At 39.7% G+C, this 25,044-nt stretch overlaps 1 protein-coding gene across 9 annotated transcripts in view; it reads right to left on the reverse strand.

Moving 5' to 3' along the window:
• Positions 1–25,044, reverse strand: part of dock7 (dedicator of cytokinesis 7) — a 166,290-nt gene that overhangs the window by 47,896 nt on the left and 93,350 nt on the right. For all 9 annotated transcript variants that reach the window (XM_060830360.1, XM_060830359.1, XM_060830358.1 and 6 more), the window contains 5 exons: positions 21,576–21,745; positions 16,207–16,361; positions 14,216–14,398; positions 13,614–13,749; positions 11,666–11,762 (listed from right to left, as the gene is read on the reverse strand). In XM_060830360.1, the coding sequence (XP_060686343.1) occupies positions 11,666–11,762; positions 13,614–13,749; positions 14,216–14,398; positions 16,207–16,361; positions 21,576–21,745 (741 nt within the window). The remainder of the gene's footprint in view (positions 1–11,665; positions 11,763–13,613; positions 13,750–14,215; positions 14,399–16,206; positions 16,362–21,575; positions 21,746–25,044) is intronic.

The raw sequence follows: 25,044 nt of genomic DNA on the forward strand, positions 1-25,044 counted from the left end.
AAGGCAATAATTTCAGGTTTTGAACAGTGGAATATAGTAGATGGGAAAGATGGGAGGATATAAAATAATCAAGTGCTCTGGAAAGAACAAGGTGGAGAAGAAGTCAAGGATAAATTAATTTTAATAGAAAAAGGAATGACATAAACTGATGCACTTTCATTCCTGAAAAGTTCAGAGAAGTAATTACTGCAAAAAAATAGAAAGGTAACATGTTGGTCTGATTTTGATTCTAAAGTAACCTGTTCAACTTGAACAGGTCCCAGCTCCACCAGAAATGGTCCCAATGCCTTAGGAATCTAAAGCACTTGCTTCTGCACCATTTCTCCAGCCACAAATTTATCCTTCCATTTCTATACTCACAACAGTGTGGCACCTGGAATAAAATTAAGCTTAATACCTTTAAAGACCTACTTTTCAATACCTTACCTCACTCTCTACAGTCAGTTTGCAGGAGCTTTCTTCCTTTGTAACTGATCCCAATGAAGGTCACAACTTCTGGCAGTTCACCCTTCCTCTTCAGAATGCCCTGCAGTCATTCTGCAACTTCTTTGCCCCTGGCAGGCAACATGCCATCCTGAAGTCATATCTATTGCTGCAGAAACACCTCACTAATGAATCTCCTATCATCTCTATCTTTTCACTTTCTTGCACTCCAGCTGAGTGGCTGAACCAGCCACAGCGCCATGGTCTTGGCTCTGATAGCCTCCACATTGGAAGTCTCATTCTCACCGTTTTCCAAGTCCAAAACACAATTTGTGGGTGAGATGCACTTGGGGGATGCCCCCATTACTTGCCTGGTCCCCTTCTTTTGCCCATTCATTTTTGTCCTGCAGCTACTTAAGCTGCAGGGGAACCACATTCTGAAATTAGTTATCCATGAACCTCTCAGCCTCATGAATGCACTGTAGTTTGGGTTGCTCCAGCCAGAGACACCTTTTGCATACCCAGTCATCCAGACAGATGGGAGTGTCAAAGACTTTCCAAACAATGCAGATGAGCAAATCATGGGCATGAGCTCCCCAGACATAACTTAACTAAATATTATATGCATCCCAGCTTTTATTTTACTCTTACTTCTACTTGAGTAAACACTTGAAAAATTCTTATTTTGTTTATGTCAATAAGCCCTTAATTCTATCAAGTGAAGAAATTTAGATTTGAATTTCAAAAATTTTAATTATCTATGTGAAGTTTTAAGTTGAACTTACTGTCTTAACCTATATTAGTAACATCCACAAGAGTAAGGCACAAGAGATAAGATAGAAATTCCGACAAATTATTACTGGTCCTCCTGTGACCTCATTCATTGATTTTTTTGAAGTTGCTATACTGCCTGTTTACTTCTGGGATCTCTAAACTCTCACCCATTCTTTCAACCTCGCTCATGCTCCGGCTTCCAAATCCCACACATGTCTGTCACCAGTCTGTCTGCTTGTAGGACCACTCTGCTCTTGTTTCTCCATTTAACCTCACTACCACTGCTTCCAAGACCTAGACAGATCCACCACTGGTCTGTTTGTATTTTGTGGGCATCTACACAACCATGTGGAAAAGTGCCTTGGTTTTATACTGTTGATAAAAAACACAAATCCAACTTAGTTAATTGCCACTCCATACGTCGACTCTCTATCATCAGCAGAGTGACAGAAAGAGGCATCAACAGTGCTACCAAGCAGCATTTGCAAAAGAATTACCGGCTCAGTTTATATTTCACCTTGGCCGCGCAGTGCAATTCCGGTCCAAACATGAACAAAAGAGCTAACGTCAAAAGAGGGTGAGAATGATTGCCTTTGAGATCAGACAGCATTTGATCCACATGATCAAATGTAAAATCAAGAAGCCCCAATGAAACTGAAGCAAATGGGAAAGGGAAAAATTCTACGCTGTTTGGAGTAACTGTTAGCATAAAAGCAGAATGTTGTAGTTTGTAGACGTCAATCATCATAATCTCTGCAGGGATTCGTCAGGATAGTGTCCAAGGCCCGAGAAAATTTAATGCTTCATCAATGACCTTCTATCCCTTGTATGGTCAGAAATGTGGATATTGGCTGATAGTAGCACAGTGTTCATTGCTATTCCCAACTCCTCAGATACTGAAGGAGTTCATGTCCATTCACAGCACGACCTGGACAACATTGATGTTTGGACTGAAAAGTGGCAAATAACATTCATGCTACATCAACACCAGGCAATGACCACTTCCAACAAGAAAGAACGCATCCCTTTACATTCAATGGCATTACCATCAATGAAACTCCACTATCAATATCCTGGTGGGGGTTATCATTGACCAGAAACTGCAATCAGCCAACCACATAAGTACCATTCTAGCAAAAGCAGGTCAGGGTATTCCCCAGCAAGTAATTCACTTCCTTCCTGCCCAAAGCCTGACCACAATCTACAAGACACAAGTCAAGAGTGTGATGAAATACTCCCCACTTGTCTGGATAGGTGAAGCTCCAACAAGACTCAAGAAACTCAACATAATTCAGTACAAAGCAGCCTGCATGATTGGCACCTGACCTAACATTTTCAACATTCTTTTCCTCTATCACAACAGAGTGGCAGCTGTGTGAACCATATACAAGGTGTTCTGCAGTAACTCACCAAGGCATCTCTGAAAGCAGCACCTCTCAAACTAGTGATCTCTAACACCTAGAAGGACAAGGGCAGCAGGTGAACAGGGATACCTCCAGCTGCAATTACCCTTCCAAGCCACATACCACCTTGACTAGAATTTTATCATCATTCCTTCAATTTTGCGGAGTCAAACTCCTAGAGCTCCCTTCCTAACAGCACTGTGGGTGTTCCTACTACCCTAAGGGCTGCAACGTTTCAAGAGGGCAGCTCAACACTACATTCTTCAGGGCAATTACGGGTTGGCAATAATCATGGTCTTGTCCATGCCCATATCCACAAATTAAAAAATACCAAAAGACTGTACTTTTAGTGATATCACCAATGGGTAACATATAGATGTAAAAATGAAAGGACCAAAGACAGGTGTTGGTGACACCAAGGATATACAGTGTAGAAACAAAACATGAAGACATTAGATGTGATTATAGGCAAGAAAAGATACATGTGAGAACAGTCTCACCAAGGTGGATTAAACCTTACACTGTACAGGTATACAAGATAAATGTCAGAATTTCCGTGGATGTTTGGACCTCAAAGAGAATCAAGGGTTGCTTAGTTGATGCAAAAGAGGAAAACCAAGCTTTTGGAGGTTCCTTGTGCGATGGTGAGACTTTGACTGGAGACATAAGAGAAAAAGAGAATCCAACACAGGTCAACAGATAAGGAGTGACAGCTAATATCTGAATTCATGTTTGAAGGTGCCAAGGTGGGAGGTTACCAATATCACATTGAAAGAATAAGATGCAGCAACTGGAACTGTAAAACTATTTCTTCACTGCTGCAGCAGCAAAACCTTGGAAGATGCTTCCTAGCAGCACTGTGGGTGTACTTGCAGAAGACAGACCACAGCAGTTCAAAGTGGCAGTTTACCATCACCTTCTCAAGACGAATGACGTACATCAAATGCTGACCTTGCCAGTGATACCCACATTCTGTGAAACAACTAAAATTGGCAAAGCACTAAAATAAATGTAAGTCTGGCTGAAAATATAAAAAGATCTCCAGGGATGGTGTGAAGTAGTGTCCATTTAAGTTTCTCAGTGGAAATGAGCAGCTTCCCCATAGTTTTTGCACCTAAATGCAGCAACATTGCGGATATGTAAAATAACCTAGGATGATGCTTTTTAATGTATTGTTACTGTTTAGATTCTAAAGTGCAACTAAATGAGTTTTTGGATTTTGTTCTTTGAAATTTCTTTTTAATCAGGGTCAGGTTGTAATTGAAACAATAAGCTGGAAATGGATTTTCCAAGAAATCATGTACCTTTAGCTGAATAACTGTAAAGGCAAACTGGTCAGATAATTGCTGTTATTCTTGTGACTTGAGGTTTTATGACCTGAAGAGAACTCCAGGGGTCAGATGCAGTTGGCAGTTCAGAAGAAATGTCTCACCCCAGCAGAAGGGCTGTTTAGATTTGTCAATCTTCAGCTCATCAATAGTCTTAAGCTGTTTCATCAATCCAAGAAGACAAGGCTAAAAAAAGGCTTTATTTCGTTTTCCTTAGAATTCACTAAGAAAAATCAGACATTATAGCCTGTATCTGTATGTCACAGTGAGAGACAACATGAAGTGAATCACATCTAATAAATGTGCAGAAAGTTGTCAAAAAGAAACACAACCTCATCAGTTAATTAAGAAATTTTAAAGTGAAGAAGGAGAGCGATGTTTCATTAGCATTGAGTATCTGTCAAGGATATTACTTAGAAAATAATTTGATTGAATCCTATTGCTGTTTATGATAAGTTCTTTCCAATTTATCACTGTACAGAACTTTGTTTTCTTTGCTTGTGTATAATAAACTTATTTTCTTTGTTAAAATACATTTACAGCCCACTCTGAGTATGTTCAGTGACTGATTACCATAGTAATTGAATTGCAAAATTAAAACTTGTGGTCTAACAAGTTAGCTTTCACTCTGGAATCCCAATCAGCTGGGATCATAACAATGCCGGCAAAATAAGATAATGGCTCAAGCAACAGGAGATGATAATTAATCTGGAATACTGTCCTGTTCGCGTATACTAAAGGACTGAAACAGATGACTACCTTGAACAACAAGAACTACAGACAAATCAATGGAATACCCATGACATCTCCGATATCAGGGTTCTTAGCAGAGGCAGTAATGCAGAGACTTGAGCAAACAGCTCTGCCAACCATCCAACTCAAACTCTGGGTCCACTATGTGGATGACACCTTTGTCATCACTAAACAAAACAATTTAGAGGAAACCTTCAAGACTATCAATAATACCCTTACTGAGATAAAATTCACTAAAGAGGAGGAAAACAACAACAAACTGGCATTCCTAGATGTCACAGTAGAGCGAACAGCCAAAGGGAAACTTCAAACCAGAGTCCACAGGAAAACACCACACACAGACCAAATATTGAACTACAGAAGCAATCATCCCAACATCCACAAACGAAGCTGCAGCAGAACATTATTTCAACAAGCTGATACACACTGCAGCACAGAGGAACTATGCAGAGCAGAGGAAAATCACCTATACCGTGTATTCAAAAAGGATGGGTACCCAATGAACACAATCTGCCAATTTCTCATTAACAAACCCAAACAAGCAGACAAAACACATCCAGAAACCCTAGCCACTCTCCCCTACATCAAAGACATCTCGGAAATGACTGCCAGACTACTCAGATCTCTTGGCATCATGGTAGCCCACAAACCCACCAACACACTAAAACAGCAGCTAATGAACTTCAAAAACCCTATACAGACAATGAGCAAAACTAACGTCATTTATAGAATACTGTGCAAGGACTGTAACAAACACTACATTGGACAAACAGGCAGAAACCTAGCCACCAGGATACATGAACACCAACTAGCCATAAAAAGACATGACTCTCTCTCACTAGTATCCTCACATACGGATGAGGAAGAACACCACTTCGACTGGGACAACACATCCATCCTAGGACAAGCCAAACAGAGACTCACATGAGAATTCCCAGAAGCATGGCGTTCCAACCGGAACTCTATCAACAAACACATCGAGTTAGACCCCATCTACCACCCCTTGAGAAAAGGAACAGGAAGTGACTTCACCACAGGAAATGACACCACCGACCCAAAGAAACTCAAACATATAAATAGAAAGCACGAATTTCAGCATTGCTTTGCATGAGGCCTACTGAAGATGTTCGAGGAGAAAGTGAGGACTGCAGATGCTGGAGATCAGAGCTGAAAATGTGTTGCTGGAAAAGTGCAGCAGGTCACGTAGCAGCCGAAGAGCAGGAGAATTGACGCTTCGGGCATGAGCCACGTCGATTCTCCTGCTCTTTGGATGCTGCCTGACCTGCTGCACTTTTCCAGCAACACATTTTCAGCTACTGAGGATGTTACTTAGTAAGGTAACGAAACGTCTGGAAATGAAACTCCAAGCTCAGCGAGCAAACCTATATCCAAAACCTCAACCTGAGCTACAAATCTTCTCAAAACTCATTATAACAGATTACATTTAAGAGGGATAATATGTACGTGATAGAAACTCCCAAAACCAGATTTAAAGGCACAAAGCTAACAAAATACAATACAATGCTGAGTTTTGCTGGAAAATTCAAAAGACAGCATTTATATGTAGTTCTTAGTGAGCTCAAAGTCTTCTACTAAAAGAGGCAAAAAATAACCTTCAACTGATGACACTGTTTATTTGTGACTGGTGGGAATACTATGAAATGGGAGCAGAGGGAGCAAATAAATATGTGAAAAAATGGTGAGGGGTGGCAAATGATTACTCTATCTACAACATTTAATAAAAGTATAAACATGTTTTTACAAATAATTTACAGAGCCAATCCAGTTCATCCCAGAGAGGCAGGATGAGTGAAGAGCTATAGAGAGGAATAAAGAGCTAGATGAAAATAGACCAACGCATCTCAACAGAGGGTAAACAAATAGAGATGCTAGAGAGAGAAAAGAGTTAAAAGAATGAAATATTCACTGGCAATATCTGACCAAGTAACAAAGAACGTTTGAGTGTAAAGTACAATTGTACAATCACAAAACCTACTCTGAACCAACAAAGTTACACTTTGGGACATCACTGACAACCTTACAATTACTGGCATAATAAGAATCAGTATGCGTCACAAGTAAAATTGTCAGACAAGTAGTTCCATTATGAACAGGAAATATCTTATTATCTGCTTAGAGAAAAATGAAATTAATAACAAAAAAGAACCTCATTTATATATAAATAAAGTATTGTTTACAACAGATCAATTGGACAAATCACATCAAATATGAACAGGTTAATGCCAAATTTTGCATTTCTTCATTCGTGCTTCACTTTTTCTGTAAATGCAGTTTTAGTGTTTTATCTTCAAGCTGCATGCAAATCAGCAAACAGACCAGCACAAGCAGAACTCCCCCAGAACTTTCAATGACCAGGCTCATATGCTGAGGAAGCATTCTGCAAACATTTTTCAAGCATTGAAACAAAAGCACACAAACAGCAATCGCACAAGAAGACTGAATAAGTCAAACAACTTAGGTAAAGATAAGCTGATTCTTCCATGGTGTTCACTGGTCACTTTAGTTTGATAACAGTACTATCAGTTTTCTACCTATAACATTAATTTTGTGAAATAATTTGGATTCGACAGCAGAAAATGCATACATATAAGTGGCCATAGCAGCATTAAGGCAAACTAGACTGAAAAATTATAAAATTTTATCTCACCTCAAAGCATATGTGATCTCATTTGCATATACTCAAAACTTTGTTATTTTGTGTGTTACTACATTCTAGTCAACATCAATTTGTAATGTGTCAGCTTCTCTTCCACTCTTTCAATATTAAGCTAAATTCAAAGCAAATGTGACTAATACTTTGTCTAATACAATATATAATCCTCTTTCTGTATCTCCTTTCTCAGGTAACGGAACTATGGGGTATAAACATCTTGTAATTATTGCAGCGATAAAACTGTTTCCGCTATTTTTATGGTCCAGTGTAATATAAACACAGTATTGTAAATTTCTTTGGAGGTGGGGAACACTGTTTGGTTAGTGGATTTGTCTCAGCTTTCAAAGACAAAGCATCACTGGCAACAAAATGAATGGCTATCATATTACTGAGAACAGGCAAAGTAACCATTTTGTAAAAGTGTCTGGATATTTGAATTGATCATCTTTGAATATTTTTTCAGTTATCCCAGAGTTGCTAAATCTACCCTGCTATACAATTTGGATGAAATCAAGGGGGAATGGATCTAAGTTATTTTACAGAAATAACTTCTGTTGGAAGTGGTTCTGCTATTAACAATATAGTTATGTCCCAAAGCCATGGTATATAAGAGTATTGGAGCCACAACATGCTACACCATGGAAAGAGGGAAAAGGTTGCACCTATAACTTGCTATTAGACAAGTTGCTGCAACACATGAGAAAATATTTGTGAGCATCAGAGAGACAACCTCTTGGTGCCCATTTCAGTGACAGTATATTAAAGGAAGCAGTTCTATCTTTTGGGTTGGGACATAGTTTATATTGAGAAAAAGAATTATTAGGAAGAAGTACTTCCAAAAATGAAATGTCAATCTCAGAAAAAGAAACTTGGATTTGTAGTAACTTTCATGACCACTGGTCATCACAAAGTGCTTTAAAGGCAATTAAGTACTTCTGATGTATAATTATTGCAGTAGTGTAGGAAATGAACATGATTCAGACCAAATCATTATTTGGCATTCAGACACTCAATAACATGCACCCTGCATTATTTTAATTTCTGTCTTTACTTCTTGACTCATGCCGGGATACGATATGAAAAATGCCAGCGACCCTCAGTATTCTACCCAAGGAAAAAGTTTACATGCGTGAATTATGATAATGAGTGTTTGTACTCAATTTGATTGGGCAGCCCATCACAGCTCATATCACTGTCCACAATCAAACTCATCATGTGTCACGAAAGTGTGATCAGGAACAGGGATCTTAAATGTCTGACAGTAAATTGTAGCTTTCCTGCCATTCCCCAGCTAAGATCAGCAAAAGAAGTGAAATTTCCTTGCGAATTGACTTTTGGGTAAGGGTGTGGCAAAATATGCGACGTCATCACTGCGCTTGTATTGAAATTGTAAAACAATTTATAAGGAGTGGTTATGGTTATGACTTTGTCACTCAGTATTGAGATGAAATGCTCCCCTAGATAAAAACACTCAGTGCCATATCATCTACAGCATCCATAAAATATACCACTAGAGCTTAAATGCAGAGGAATTTTAAAAAAGAACAGGAACATCATCAAAATATCGACACATGAGTTTTCTTGATAAAGTTGAAAATCAACACTAGCATTGGCAACTAAAAGTGGGGAGTATTATTGTAAAAAGAGACATCCTATCAAAGTTTCACACCTTGTTCTTATTGGAACAGATGCAAGAATACCAAGTTTCAAAGACTATACAAAGGAATTATTACCCTCCGTGCTTTTGTTTAATTCTCGATGGTAATACTTCAATCAACCAGAGTGAACTTACAAAGTTTGCTCATACAGTATCAAGTGATGTTCCTCTGAGATTTGGTATTCTTGAAATTCCATCCTGATGAGTGCAAGAAGCTATTTGAGAACAAGCTTCCTTTTTAGTAATACTGAAGTTCTGTACTGCCAAGCAGTATTCAGAAGATTCAAAAGATAAACATTTTATAAAATGTACTAGCACTTACAAAACATGTTGTATTTTTGAATCTTGTCACAAAATTCATAGACTACAGCTAAAATTAGTAAAGTTAGTCAAAGTTTCTTGCACATCACTATTCAATAAACCCTAGTTTGGTAGCAAATATGCATGAATGTCAAAATAAAGCTTAGCAACTAACACTTCAGTGTAGCAGCCTACTTAACAAATAAAATAGCCCCATAGATATGGGAGGGATGCAGGCATTCATGGAATATCAATCATATTTATCATGTCTTTGCTTTCAGGAGAGCGAAATAGTTTCTTGCCGTTCTCACACTATAATTATTAATACAAGCAAAAACACACACACCCTCCACTAGCAGGTTAATGCACCACATAGAAAGTAATCTCATCCCAGATATAACCAAGGGATGAATTTACAAACTTTTATTCTTTTCATCCACATTATGCAGAAGCAGGGATGGAAGCAGCAGCTAGTGTTACCATACCTGACAGATTTCTGGCTTCTTTAACAAAACAGCACATGTGAAGAAATAATTACAGCTGTGGGTTAGGATATAGGCAGCAAGACAGGACAAGAACAAACCTTAACACCCAATAATGTTAAAGTAAGGTTACTACTGACAATCAGAACTGACTAAGTTGGTGAAAGTTACTATCTGTGTTGTAGTCAGCCATACAGACTGGGAACAATAAGAGGTTCTGTCCTCAGTTGTGCTAAGCTAACAAATATGAGACAAGTTCATGGCAGTGGCACTAAAGGTAAGCTTAGTACAAGCATAGAAAGATATAAGAAGGACAGTAGTCCATTGGGCTCATTATAGGCTTACATCAACCTGCACAGAATATTGTCACAAAATTCATGGACTCAAGATGAAATTAGCAAAGTTAGTCAAAGGTTCTAGCCCAGCACTACTTAATAAACCCTAGTGGATAGCAAATATGCAAGAATGTCAGGTGAAGAAAGATTCAAGCTCAGCAACAATCATTTCAGTGTTGTAGCAGCCTACTGAAATTATAAAGTAGCCCATGGATAAGATGTAGAAGAGATGCAGGCATTCATGGAATATCTATCATATTTATCATTTCTACGCTTTCAGGAGAGGAAAATAGTAAAAAGGCTCATTACATCTCTTAAAATATTCCAAACACTTCACATAGAATAAAATCAGTGAAATGTGGGAACTACTTCATATTAATAAAAGCAGATGGTGCAATACAGCAGAGGACAGGCCCTTTGGTCCACCAATGTGATACTATTCTAAACCAATCCTACTTGTATGCACATGGTTCATATTCTTCTATTCCCTGCCTGTTCATGTATCTGTTTGAATGCTTTTTAAACAGTGTTCTCACATCTGCTTCTACAACCTCATGAAAGCAAATGAAAGAGTTGCTTTTCAACTCATGTATGATTCCTATATGGCAGGTTCTTCTAGACTATCAGCAAGTCCCCATTCTCCTTGTGCAGACCAATGAGTTTGGAAAGTATGGCAGTCCCCAGGCAGGATCGTATTATTTTTAGAGAAAGTGGTAGGTTGGAACAACTTTTGGGTCTCAGGGCAGCACTTACAGGCACCCACTCATGCAACTTTACGGGATGTGGCTTCCTACTTACTCATTCCTACATTAACTATTTGAATAAAGGTGGCTGTTGAGCTCACAAAACTACAGGCCAATCAGAGGACCTGCTTGGAAGGACAGCTTTATGACCATGTTTATGGGGCAGTCTTTGACAACATGGGCGACATTGCGGTTTTGGTTCCTCTAATCCCTGCAGTTCGGAACTCTGAAGGAGACTTTTCAGCCAGGACCCCTAGCCAACCACTGGCAAGTCACCATCAGAAACCTGCCCAACCTCAGCCTCAGGGAGGGGGGGGGGGGGGGTGCTGTCTGGGCATCACCAATCAGCCCCTAAGCTTCTGCTGGAATGATGGCCATTATCCATTTCATCTCATCTCCAACATGATCAGTCAGAGAAGGAAGCAACACCCTAGTGCTCAACCTTCCCTCTGATTCCACCCTTAAATTGCATCGGTGGAACCAGTAAGATTTGTTCCATCAAGTCCAAGTCCGAACTGTTCCTGACCTGACACTTTTGTATGTTCACTCTCCAACAACAGTTATCTGAATTATTAGGAAGAACAAAGACTCTGGTATTATTTTTTTCAAAAACAACCTTTCCTTAGCTGAACTCACTGAGAGTAGTTGCAAAATTTCTAGCACAATATTACCTCCAACATAAAGAGCCTTATTACACATGTGAAATGTTAATGATAACTATCTGCTTCTATGCGCCAAAACTGGAGCTTCAGTTTTCTCAACAAGTCAATTAATCTTCAAATACTTAACTCACTTGTCGAGTTTTTCACTATTTTGTCGCCAGTGGGTCATATCTTTCCTCCATCTCAGATTTTCTTGGCTTCCAAATGCACTTCCAGAAGGACTTCGCTCTGCATATCAAGCACAAAGATGGAGCATTATATTGAGGTCACAGTGACTGATGCTTAAAGGGCAAAACAGCACTTACTGTTCAAAGCTCTGCTCCAAAAGATGATGTGAAAAATTATGAACTGTCAGCTCCATACAAGGATCAGTTAAATTTTATCACCAATTCAAAATCAGATATACACGTGACAGAAAAAGTTTAACAAATATGCAGAAATATCATTTCTGAGATGAAGCATTTGCCCATGGTAAAATCAGACTTCTCAAAGGCAGAAAGGTGAAAGTCAAAGAAGATTTTCGAAAACTAATACACCGAAATGGGATGGAAAAGAGACAAGGTCAGAAGGTAGTGAAAGCAAAGAAAATTTCTGGGATTGGCTGGTTTGGAACCACCGTTGCCATTTATTACTGTCTAAAAGGAACAAAGATTTCTTGCTTAAAAGAAGATGGAGTAAAATGTGGTACAGAGGTATTGCAATACAGATTGAACCAATCTGTGTTGGAGAAGCTGACTTGCATTTATGCAGCAATGGGTGAGAGAGAGGATGAATTGTATTAAACAAGAAGTATATTTGCTAAAACATTAAATATGATGAACATTTCAGTGAATGTTTAACTGGAATTCATGTGAAATTAGTTGTGCTTGGAGAACAGAGATATGCTGGAGGCTGGAAGCACACAATAAGCCAGGCAGCATCAGGAGGTGGAGAAGTCGATGTTTCAGGTGTAACCCTTCTTCAGGACTGGAGGTGGGTGGTAGAGGAAGCTGCAGATAAAAGGAGTGGCGGGGCAGGTGGTGGTGGCGATAGGTGAAGACAGGTAGAGGGTACAACCTGTTTGGTTTATGGGAAGAGTGAATCCAGTCGATGGCAGGGAGGAGTGGGAGGGAGAGAAGCTGGAAAGGGAGTCGGGGGATGGGAAGGGAGGTTATTTAAAATTGGAGAGCTCAATGTTGAATCCTCCAGGCTGTAGGCTGCCCAGGCAGAAGATGAGGTATTGTTTCTCCAACATGTGGTGTGGTTCACTGTGGAAATGGAGGAGGCCGATGATGGTCATATCGGAAAGGGAGTAGGAAGGGCACTTGAAATGGGTGGTGACTGGGAGGTCCGGTCGGCCCCTGCAGGCCCTGCTGCAATGCTCAGTCTCTAAAGTTACGTTCGGTCTCCCCAATGTAAAGAAGACCACACATTGCTCCTGATGTGGTATTCTCTACATCGGGAAGTCCAAATGTAAATTTAAGGAATGGTTCGCTGAGCATCGCAGCCAGATCTGCAGGAGCTGACCGGGCCTCCCAGTCACTGCCCATTTCAAGTCCCCTTCCTACTCCCTTTCTGATATGACCATCCTCGGCCTCCTCCATTGCCACAGTGAACCGCAATGCAAATTGGAGGAACAACACCTCATCTTCCGCCTGGACAGCCTACACCACAGAGGACTCAACACTGAGTTTTCCAATTTCAAATAACCTCCCTTCCCATCCCCCAACTCCCTTCCCAGCCCCTCCCCCTTCCTTCCACTCCTCCCTGCCACCAACCGGAGTCATTCTTCCCACTGACTAATCAGGTCGAACCCTCTACTTGTCTTCATCTACCCCCACTACACCACCCGGCCCCCGCCACCTCCTGTACCTGCAGCATCCCCCTCCACCCGCTCCCAGTCATGAAGAAGGGTTACACCTAAACATCGACTTCTCCACCTCCTGATGCTGCGTGGCTTGCCGTGTTCTTCCAGCCTCCTGTTTGTCTAGTTTGGATTTCAGCATCTGCAGTTTTTTTGTCGCAAACAGGGACTGACAAATACACAGTGACAAAAAAAAGGTAAATCGAGAATAATGATAGTGAACCAGATTAATATACCTAGTTGCCCTCTACTACGACGAACCATCTCCTGCCTTGCGCCAATGCTCCCAAGTATTGCTTCTTCAAGTTTCGCTTTCATGTCCTTCGATTTTTTGAATGTCAGACTATTCATTCGTTCAAAAGCTTTCTTGCCCTGTATTGATTTGACCATAAGGTTAGTCAATGTTAAGAAATTGTCCCCTAAACCCTTATGTGCAAATTTTGTGCTACTTCTTTTTGCAAGTGCTGATTTTTCCTGGGATAAATTCAAGAAGTGGCTACATTTTTGGGGTGTCTTCTGGTGAACTTGGACAAAGAGTGTGTTAGTAAGGCATTTGACCACAGAGTGCATCAGAAAAAAAGTTCAATTCTAACTTCATCTGACAACCATATACACGTGAACATTGCAGCAAAAAGCAAAGGGTAACAGTCAAAAGCATGAATGTAGATGGTTTTAAACCTTTCACCCTAGTGAAATAACTCATACCAATTGTGGTACCTCTGCTGTTGCCCCTACTGTTTATGGTTGACAAAGTGTGAAATGTACAAGCTTCTCAACAGATTTTAAAAGAGACCATAAAAGAAACACAAAAGTTATAGTGCTTCTGCTGCAACTGTACCTTGTATTCAAAGCATGACACACACAGATACATCAAGTCCAACAGGCGGTTTAGTTGGAGAATGGAGAGATCTGCAAACCACTTTTGTAAAATCATGTTGTCTGCATTTTTTAAAACCCAGAGAAGGCAAATCAACAAGCTGCGGCTTGATTCTGCTGAGAAAGCTGTATACTGGCGCCCTGTCTAAAACAAATCAAGGAAATAAATTTGTTATTCATATTCCAACTTTATGGTTTCTAAGTATTATTGAAATTCTATCATTGACTAACACTCATTTGCTTTCTGCCATTTCCAGTATCCCACCTTTATATTTCCTATTTCATAACTGCTGTTCTTAGATAATCTAATTGGGAAGTCTAAGTTTGGGTTAGGGTAGCATTTCTGCCTGAGTCAGATCTTTGGGTTTAGTGCCACCCCAGAAAGATTACAGGTCCATGCAGTACTGCGGGAGTACTGCATTGCTGCAGGCACAATCTTTCAAATTAGAAACTGTAATAAGGTTATCTGCTCTCTTAAATGAACATAAAAGATTCTGTTTGAAGGGAGACAATTCACCCAACATGCCAGCTAAAATCTATCCCTCAAATGGTATCACAAACATATCATCTTATCATTTATCTTACAGTGGAAAGGATGTGTAAGATATAGTCTATAGGGAAATAGATGGTGACATCTTGCAAAATGTCCAGATTACAGAGGAGGAAGTGCTGGATGTCTTGAAACGGTTAAAGGTGGATAAATCCCCAGGACCTGATCAGGTGTACAGGACATTGGTTAGGCCACTGTTGGGATATTGCATGCAATTCTGGTCTCCTTCCTATCAGAAAGATGTTGTGAAACTTGAAAAGGTTCAGAAAAGATTTACAAGGATGTTGCCAGGGTTGGAGGATTTGAGCTCAGGAGAGGCTGAACAGGCTGGGGCTGTTTTCCCTGGAGCGTCGGAGGCTGAGGGGTGACCTTATAGAGGTTTACAAAATTATGAGGGGCATGGATAGGATAAATGGGCAAAGTCTTTTCCCTGGGGTCAAGGAGTCCAGAACTAGAGGGCATAGGTTTAGAGTGAGAGGGGAAAGATATAAAAGAGACCTAAGGGGCAACTTTTTCACGAAGAGAATGGTACGTGTATGGAATGAGCTGCCAGAGGATGTGGTGGAGGCTGGTACAATTGCAACATTTAAGAAGCATTTGGATGGGTATATGAATAGGAGGGGTTTGGAGGAATATTGGCCGGGTGCTGGCAGGTGGGACTAGATTGTGTTGGGATACCTGGTTGGCATGGACAGGTTGGACTGAAGGGTCTGTTTCCATGCTGCACATCTCTATGACTCTATAAGCTGTTTGTGATACATAGCTCTGAGCAAATTGGCTGCCATTATCCCATACATTACAACAGTGACAAAGTATCTAATCAGCTATGAAGTGCCTTAGCATAAAGTTACAACGAAACAGACTAGTCACCCCAGCCAATCCATTCTACATGAGCCTTCTCTCACCATACTTTGAGTAACCTCAGCATAACCTCCTATCAAACAGGCTTCAGGTGTTGAGACTGATGAAAATTAAGAGAAAAATATGAAGTATTTCATTTCAGTAGGAAGATCGAGAGACAATATAAACTAAACAGTGACATTTTAAAGAAGGGCAGGAACAAAAAGACCAGTAGTCCCAATAAGGGGACACTCTTTAAAGTTAGCAACATAAATTGAGTGGTCCTTTAACAGAAGATAATTAAGTACAAGTTACTTTTTTTTAAATATCTTGTTCTCAAATTACTGTCCATTAAAGGCACGACAGTCAGCTCCTTATCTAATTCTTTCACAAAGTATCAAACAGTGGAACTCTTTATCCTCTTAGCCCTTGTTTCTAGGTAAAACCTTAAAACTGTTAAGAGCTCAATCTTGTCTACTCTTTTTTAAATGGGTGATGATGCATTTGAGCCTACGGCTCTCACTTAAACTCCCTAGCAATAAAAAGAGAAAGGTTTGTGTTACCCCAGAAGTCAGCAAGAAACTACTCGGTCGGGAAAGCTGTGGAACTGAGGCTCCTGCGATTGCCATGGCGACAGTTTGATTGATCATGTTGCTGCTTTCACTCTCATAATCATCTGCAGTTACAACATTGGGACGTCCTCGCTGATTGAGGGATTCTTGTAAGAGAGGAAGGCAGAAGAAAGGGGAAAAGATAATATCTAATATCATACCCGAAATGTTTACCTCTGAAAAAACATTCTGGAGCAACTAACTCCCCAGTAATACTGATTCAAAAATTAAAGTGTAAATGTTGCCTAGACAGATTTGTCATTTTTTTAGGAGACTGGATGTAAGTTTCTCTCTTGTGACTTATTTCTGATTTACAGTCTCTTGGAAACAACTTCCGACAAAAACTGGCTTTCTGTTAAAAGAAAACAAACCTGTTCATATATGCTATAACATACCTACATGTCGGATTGTGCTTGAACCCAGGCCTTCTGGAAAGGTTAACCTCTCAGTAGCTAACTACCAGATAAGAAGCACCTGAGATGTTGGCACTCATTCAATTCTTACCGCTTGATGATTGCCAACAATTAATCCTTCCATAAATGGGGACCATGCCTTCAAACACCAAAGTCCCAAACTCTGATATTCCAACCCCACCCTTCCCCCGATCACATCTCTCTCCCTCTCTTTTCTCCTTTAAGAGACCTTCAAATAAAACATAGATTTGACTTAGCTTTTGGTCATCTGTCCTGCGTGCAACTGTACGTCAAATTTTGTTTGATAATACTCTTACTGGCATCTTGGGGAATGTTGCAACAGGAAAGGTGCTTTATAAATACAAAATGCAGTTGGTGAAAGAAGTACAGAGGAGGGGGGATTTCCTGTACCAACAGTGGAGTTGAAAAGGGAGCCAAGTCACACTCCCCGTCCTTTCTTTGCAGCTGCAACAGGCCTCATCTCCTCTGCTATTCCTCCCCAAAACCAAGGGCAACCCCTCACAAAATCCCCAACACAAAGCACTCTTTTCTACTGGTGGCTCATTTCAGGGCTCCAGTAAGGTAGAATAGCATAGCACTCATTCTCCATAGTTGAAGTACTCAGAATATTTCCAGGAAAAGTGTTGATACAGTGTTGTTGAAGTCATTTTCGGATGCATCTGCAATGTCTTATTCAAATGCACTTTATCTCCATGGCAACACTAAAAACTGAGCATGAATTTAAGTAGCATTCAAATCCTCAGAACAACTTTTTACCCCCATTTGGAAAGGCTGTTGATTGAAGTGTTATCCACCTTAATAATATGCAATCTCTTCATGGCAATTTTAAAAATATCAACCTGTTAGAATGCTTATATCACAACTTTGTGGTTATGAGGTGGGACTTGATCCTTGGGTCAGCTGTTTCTAGAACATACTTCAACACCTTACCGAAGACAATGTGCCAAAAGTGGGCTCAACTGACATCGATCATGAGCCAATGTTGGATATCACAGAATTCCTTTAGCACCTAAATGTACCAGGAAAATCCATCCCATAAAATGTAAAAAGTGGATTTGACATAAAAAAAGGAGGACAAAGAGATAAATAGAAAGGGACATAAGAAGAGTTCCAGTCGCAACTACAGAACAAGTTGTATTTTTGTTTATGGAATCATCAAAGGGCATACATGTTGTGCAACACATTGTTCATTTCAGAGGGCAGTTAAGAATCAAGTAGATTGTAGTAGTCTGGAGTTACATGTAGGCCAGACTGGCTAAGGACAGCAGATTTATTTTCCTAAAGGATATTAGTAAAACAGCTGGGTTTTTATAATACCAAAACAGAAAATGCTGGAAAATCTCAGCAGATCTGGCAGCATCTGTAAGGAGAGAAAAGAGCTGACGTTTCGAGCCTAAAAGCTTTGACAAAGGGTCAGTTAGACTCGAAACATCAGCTCTTTTCTCTCCTTACAGATGCTGCCAGACCCGCTGAGATTTTCCAGCATTTTATCTTTTAGATTCAGATTCCAGCATCCGCAGTAATTTGCCTTTATCCTGGGTTTTTATGATAATCATTGATTGTTGCATGGCACCAAAACTGAAACTAGGGAAGAGGTGGGATAGTATGAAGTTATAAAGGAATATACCTTCCAACTCAAAATGAATATCAAATTCCTTCAAAATTAACTGATGATTGAACCATTTATTCATTAAAACATGGTTATGTTCATTCTACTAGCAAGAAAAGTGTTTTTGTTTTGTGCTAAAACATTTAAATGGATTAAACAGCCCGAGACACTGTGATGGGGAAATGAGACTCTTTTAGAATTGATGAGCTTGGATTCATACATATCTACTGGTCTTAGCTCTTTTCTTGTTTCACTTCACCTCTTCAAGGAGGCACAAGTGAATGATGCACTAACATGCAAAGTTTCTTAGTCACTGATTGAAGGCTACAGCTTACAGCACATGGTGAGGAGAAATAAATCAGCATTCTTCAGGCTTCAGAGTTTTTATGAAAAGAAAAATGCACCAGCTGCCCCTGCAGCCGTCTCAAAAGCTCCTGCCAGTATTTTGCAAACCCACAAACTGTTCAGCTGCCTAGAATCCAATCAGATAATTGTTGTCATATCCAACAGCCTCTCTTATTCACAACAGGTCACAACTCCACAAACCAATCAGCTACCTGTTGCTGGTTGGATTTCACTTTGTACAGGATTACAGAGAAAAAGCAAGAGAATGGAACCCAATGCTTATTCAGACAGACAGTGCAGGTACAATAGGTCAAATGGCTTCCTTCTGCAATGTAACAATTTGGTGATTCAAGAGAGAGGTGACAGTGACTGCACATGACAAAGTATAGCATTAATGAGACTTGCTAAACCAAAAGCATTGCGAATTAGGGGAAAACTCTCACTAGTCAGAGTCATACTAGCACAAAGGAAGATGGTTATGACTGCTGGAAATTAATCATTTCAATCCCAGAAGGTCACTGCAGAAGTTCCTCAGGTGAGGTATTTTCGAATTTGTTCAGAGATGTTATTCCAAATTTCTGGAGCAAGTGGGACTTGAACCTGGGTCTCTTGGTATAGAGGTAGAGACACTACCACTGCACGCAAGAGTCCCGTGTTCCTCAGGCTAGTGTCCTCTGCCCAATCATCTTCAGCTGCTCCATCAATGACCTTCCCTCCATCATAAAGTCAAAAATGGGGATATTCACTGACTGTACAATGTTCAGTACGATTTCTACTTGCTCGGATCATGAAGCAGTCCATTCTTATTTGCAGCAACAGCTGGACAAAATTCAAGCTTTGGCGACTAAGTGACAAGTTACGTTCATATCACTTAAATGCCAGTCAATGACCAATTACTCCTTGACATTCAATGCATTACCATGAATCCCTCACTGTTAGAATCCTGTAGGTTACCATGGAAAACAAATTAAATTGGACCAGCCATATATCTACTGTGGTTGCAAGAGTAGACTGACTCTGCGAATTCTAAGGCACATAATTTACCTCTAGACTTCCCAAAGCCTGTCCACCCTCTGGAAGGCAGAATAAGATGGATTATTCTCCACTTGCCTGGATGATGCATCTTCAACAACGTTCAAGAAACTCAACATCATCCAGAATATATCAGTTCATGCTCTCGGCACCCAAATTACCTCAAGCATTCAATTTAAACAACCACTTGCTCCACCACAAACGCACAGTGGCAGCAGTGCATAATATATCCAAGATGCACTGTGACAAATCAACATGGGTTCTCTGACAACACTTTCAAACCTGTAATCACCTCAAGGGATAAGGGGAGTATAGAGCATGGAACACCACCATCTGCAAGTGGAAGGGAGGTGGCATAGTGGCAAGGTCATCGGATGAGTAACCCTGAACCCCCAACTATTATTCAAGAGATGTGGGTTCAAATATAAGCAAATATTCAGTAAAATCTGAAACATGCAACAGTTAGCTTAATGGTGACTATCTAAGTGTTTTCATTTGTCATAAAAACAAATCTGATTTACAAAAGTCTTCAGGGAAGGCTAAAGAAAATCTGCCATCCTTACCTCGTCTGATCTAGCTGTGACTCCGGACCCACAGCACTGTGGTTGACAATTTGACTAGCCTCGCAGACCACACAGTTCAAGTGCACTTAAGGAAAGGCAATAAATGCCAGAACAGCCAGATTGTCCACACTCATGAATGAATAAAGCAAAAATGCCCCTCCAAACCACACACTTTATTTTACTATCACTATTTCAAAATCCTAGTAATCCCTTCCAAAGTACCCTCACAAGATGGCCTATGGTTCAAGAGGGCAGCTCACCACCACCTTCATGGGCAATTTAAGAATGGAGAACAAATGTTGACCTCACCAGAGATGCTCACATTAAACATTTTTTAAAATCGACAGATTCTACAGGATCCAATATTTCATCAAGTGCCCCTCGAGTGTGGATATTATTAGACAGTTCAACTCTAAAGGAGGCACTATGGCCTCTTGTGTTTTAATCAATTCAAGTACACATCCATTAGGAATATGGGATAATAATCTGAAAAATGAATATAACAGCAATTCATTGCACTTTAACTCCAGTCACCACTGAAATAATGATCAAGTGCAGTTAAAGATTGACAGTTTCAAAACACTTCTTTTGCTTCTCAATACAAGAACAAATGCAATGAATTCCCATTCTGGGTCAACTTCCCCTCTAACAGCACTGTGGGTGGACCTTCAACACATGGACCACAGCCAGTCAAGAAGGCAGCTCAACAGCACCTTCTTAAAGTCAATTTGAGATGCACAATCTAGCCAGTAATGCCCACACCCATGAAGAAATAAAAAGAGTTAAAGCAGTTTGTATAAATATCATACACAGCATGTTTAGGTCTTCCCTCCTCGAACTTTGCAGTTTACTGATGTCTCATAAAGACAATGTCTTTTTTAAAGCATTCTTCTGAACTTGAACTTAACTATCATTTTCCTTGATGTGGAGGTGGAAAAGATTAGGAGATGTTAAGTCATGAATGAGTTCTGCAGCTCATTTTAATCTGGTGTGTTGCCAGGTTTACTCATGGGATTAGTACCCCTACTAGATTTAATTGTTCCTTGCTCGTGAATAAGCTTCAGGGTTTTGAGTGCACATCTAAATCCAAGTTTTTGGTCACCCCTCTTGTTAGTTCCTTCAGCAGTCCACTAATTTTCCCTCAATATTAATGAGAAACAATTCGGAATGTGTTTCTATTTTATTGCAGCATTTAAGTGCAACTTTTGCAAGACAAACTTTGTTAACCTTGTGAGTGGCCATGCAATGGAATTCTAACAATCCACTCTATATTATTACATTCCTTTGCAACAACCAACTTTTCTAATTTCAAAGAGACTCAGCAAAAGGTTAAATTACCTGTGAAATCATATAGCTGTGGCACAGACTCCATTATGATACCAATTATCGGTAAGTATAATGTGGCTACCCGAGCTTTCACATCTACATCAGCATATCGAGGATCGGAATCATGACTCGATAGCAAATTATGAACAACGTTGATAACCTTCTTGTGCAGTCCAAACAAGCTGTAAAATTTCAAATTAGTCTGAAAGATCATCGAAACCACCAGCACAACATTAACAGTTACTAGCTCAAATCCTATTCCTATTTGTATCCAAATGTTTGTCACCACAAGAATTAGATTAGAAGCAGTGATTCATAGCCTAGATCAAAGTGACAGCGATAGGTTTACCTAGCGCACATTTCCAAACAAGTCCTTTTAAAAACATTCAACTATATAATTATCATCAATATCTTTTATTTTGTTTTTCTATTTAGCTAATTTTTCTATCTGCAAATGAGCACGTCTTCTACTTCATTCCTTCACTATTCTTACAGCTTCTTTCTTTGAGTTTCAACCACACTTTTAGCCTGTATGTAATAAGCACAAAGACAGAGTGCAGCTCTGAAGTTAGTTATAAGAAGTGAAGCTGGACAGGTGAAACGTGTAGCAGTGGGAAAGAGTGTTGTTGGTAGTTTTAACATAGTTACAGAAAAGGACAAAGACAAAGCAATAGTTAGAGTTCTAAATTGGGGTAAAGTAATTTTATTAAGTTGAGGAAAAATTTGTCAAAAAAGTAGACTGGAAGCAGATGTTTGGGCATAAATCAGTGTCAGAGCACTGATAAGTATTCAAGGAGGAGATTAAACAGGTTCAGAGTAAACATGTTCCCACAGAGAAAAAGAATAAGATGCCCAAATGTACAGCTGCCAGATGTCAACTGTTTACAGCATAAGATAAGGCAGAAAAGAAAAGCTTATAGCTGACACCAAGAATTACAGAAAGCTGAGGAGAATAAAAATGGAGGGGGAAATCAAAAAGGTAATTAGGAAGGCAAGGAGCAGACTTGAAAGATATTGGGAAATAACATCAAGGATGGTTTATGAATACATTAAGAGTAGGAAGATAACTAAGGAAAGACAAGGTCCCTTAAAACACTGTAGACGCAGATGACATTGGTATGGATCTTGAAATATATTTTGTGTTCATCTTTTTTAAAAAAGGGAAATAATGCAGATATTGTACTTAAGGAGGTGATGCATGATAATTATAAGGAGAGAAGTATGAATGGGATTAGCATGCAATGAAGTGAATAGAAAGCCAGGGCTGATGAAATGTATCTCAGACTGTTAAAAGAACCAAGAGAGATAACAGAAGAAGGTCTTATCACGATTTCCAATCCTCATTAAATAGAGAAGGATGCAGCCCAGACTGTTAATGTTCTGGCTCTCTATAAACAGGGAGTGAGGGATAGGCCAAATAATTGTAGGCAAAAATGAGGACTGCAGATGCTGGAAAGCAGAGTTTAGATCAGAGTGGTGCTGGAAAAGCACAGCAGGTCAGGCAGCATCTGAGGAGCAGGAAAACCAACGTTTTGGGCAAAAGCCCTTCATATTTAATTGTACGCCAATCAGTCTAAGCTCAGTAGTGGGTAATTTTTTAAAATCAATTCTGAGAGATGGGAAAAACTGTCACTTAGAAAGGCACAGATTAGTCAAGGACACTCAGCACGAAGTCGTAAAGGGAAGATTTTGTCTTACAAACATCATAGAATTTTTTAAGGAAGTAACAAGAAGGATGGATGAGGATAATGCAGTTTGTGTGGTCTACATGGATCATTGCAAGCCTCTTGACAAGGTCCCACATGGCAGACTGGTTAAAAATAATTAATATCCATGGGGACCAGGGGTATATACCAAGCTGGACACAAAATTGGTTCAGTTCAAGAAACAAAGGGCAATCACTGATTGATAGCTTTGCAATTGCAAGCCCATTTCCAGTGAAGTTCTGCAGAGATCAGGACTAGGACTCCTGCTTTTCGCTGTATATGTTAACAATTTGGATGAAAATGTAGGGGGCACGATCAAGAAAGTTTTCAGACAATACAAAACATTGGCCATGTGTTTAAAAATGAGAAGAATAGCTGAAAACTGCGAGAAAATATCAATGGGGAATGGTCAGTTAGGCAATAAAGTGGCAAATGGAATTCAACCTAGAAATGTATAAGACAATGCACTTGGGAAGGCCAAATAAAGAAAAAGAATCAACAATTCTTGGAAGAATGCTGCAAAGAAATGGGGGACGCTGGAGTGAATATCCAGAGATTCTTGAAGGGAGAAGGATAGACCAATTAGATGGTTAAGAAGGCATATGGAATCCTTTCGCTTATTAGCTGAGATACAGAATGTCACAGCACTGTTATGCTGGGACTGTATTACCTAATAGTCAGGCCACAACATGAGTACTATGTGCAGTAATGAACACTTCATCAGGATATAACTGCATCAAAGAGGGTGCAGAGGGCATTTTCAAGAATGTTGCCAGGACTGGAAAAATGCAGCAAAGAGGAAAGAATAGACAGGCTGGGTTTGTTCTTCTTGAATACTTGACTGAGATGTTCAAAATTCCGAAGGGCCTGGATAGATTGGATGAGAAGGGCCTTTTTACTTTAGGAAGATGATGAGTGCCTAGGGGCAGACGTTTAAAGTGATTGGTGGGAAGAGTTCAGGGGAGATGAAGCAAAGATAGTTCATCATGCAGGTGGTAAGGGTCTGTAACTCACTGCCTAAAAGAGTAGTAGAAGCAGCAACCCTCACCTCATTTAAAAGGTGTCTAGATATGCATCTCAAGTGCCATAACACTGCATCATACCAAGTGCTAGCAAGTGTGAATAGGCTGGGTGTTTCGTTTTTGGCCAGTGCAAACACAATGGGCCAAGTGGCCTATTGCTATGACATAAACTTTCTATAATTCTGTGAAGATAGATCTAGTCTTTTCAACTTATTCTCAAAGGATAACACTTTCAACCTAGGAACTGATCGAGCTAACATTCGCTACACTTCCTCTAAGGTCAGCATATTCTTCCTTAGGTAAGTCTAACACTTCACAAAGAACCCCAGTTGTGGTTTCACTAAGGCTCTATACAAATGTACTAAGATATTTTCACTCTTGTTCTTTAATTATTTTGTATTAAAGGCTTTTGGGCAGTTTTCTTCCTAAATACTTACTGTACTTGTATTTTAACATATGTGATGTGTGTATGCCCAAGCATCTAGATTCCTCTGAACACCAACATTCTCCAGTTGATCACAATATAGAAAATATTTTCAATTTTTCCAAGATTGATTATTTCATGTTATTTTATATTTTATTGCATTTGCCACTTTCTCGTCTACTCACTTAATCTATCCAAATCCTTTCTGTAGTTTCTTATGTCTTTCTTCCAGTCTCTTTTCCCATTTAACTGTGTACCAAATTTAGATACATTAATCTCGATCCTTTCATTTAAGTCACTGATATATGATTCTAAATAGCTGCAGGCCA

Source organism: Hemiscyllium ocellatum, chromosome 9, assembly GCF_020745735.1.
Source record: "Hemiscyllium ocellatum isolate sHemOce1 chromosome 9, sHemOce1.pat.X.cur, whole genome shotgun sequence".
Lineage (NCBI taxonomy): Eukaryota > Metazoa > Chordata > Chondrichthyes > Orectolobiformes > Hemiscylliidae > Hemiscyllium > Hemiscyllium ocellatum.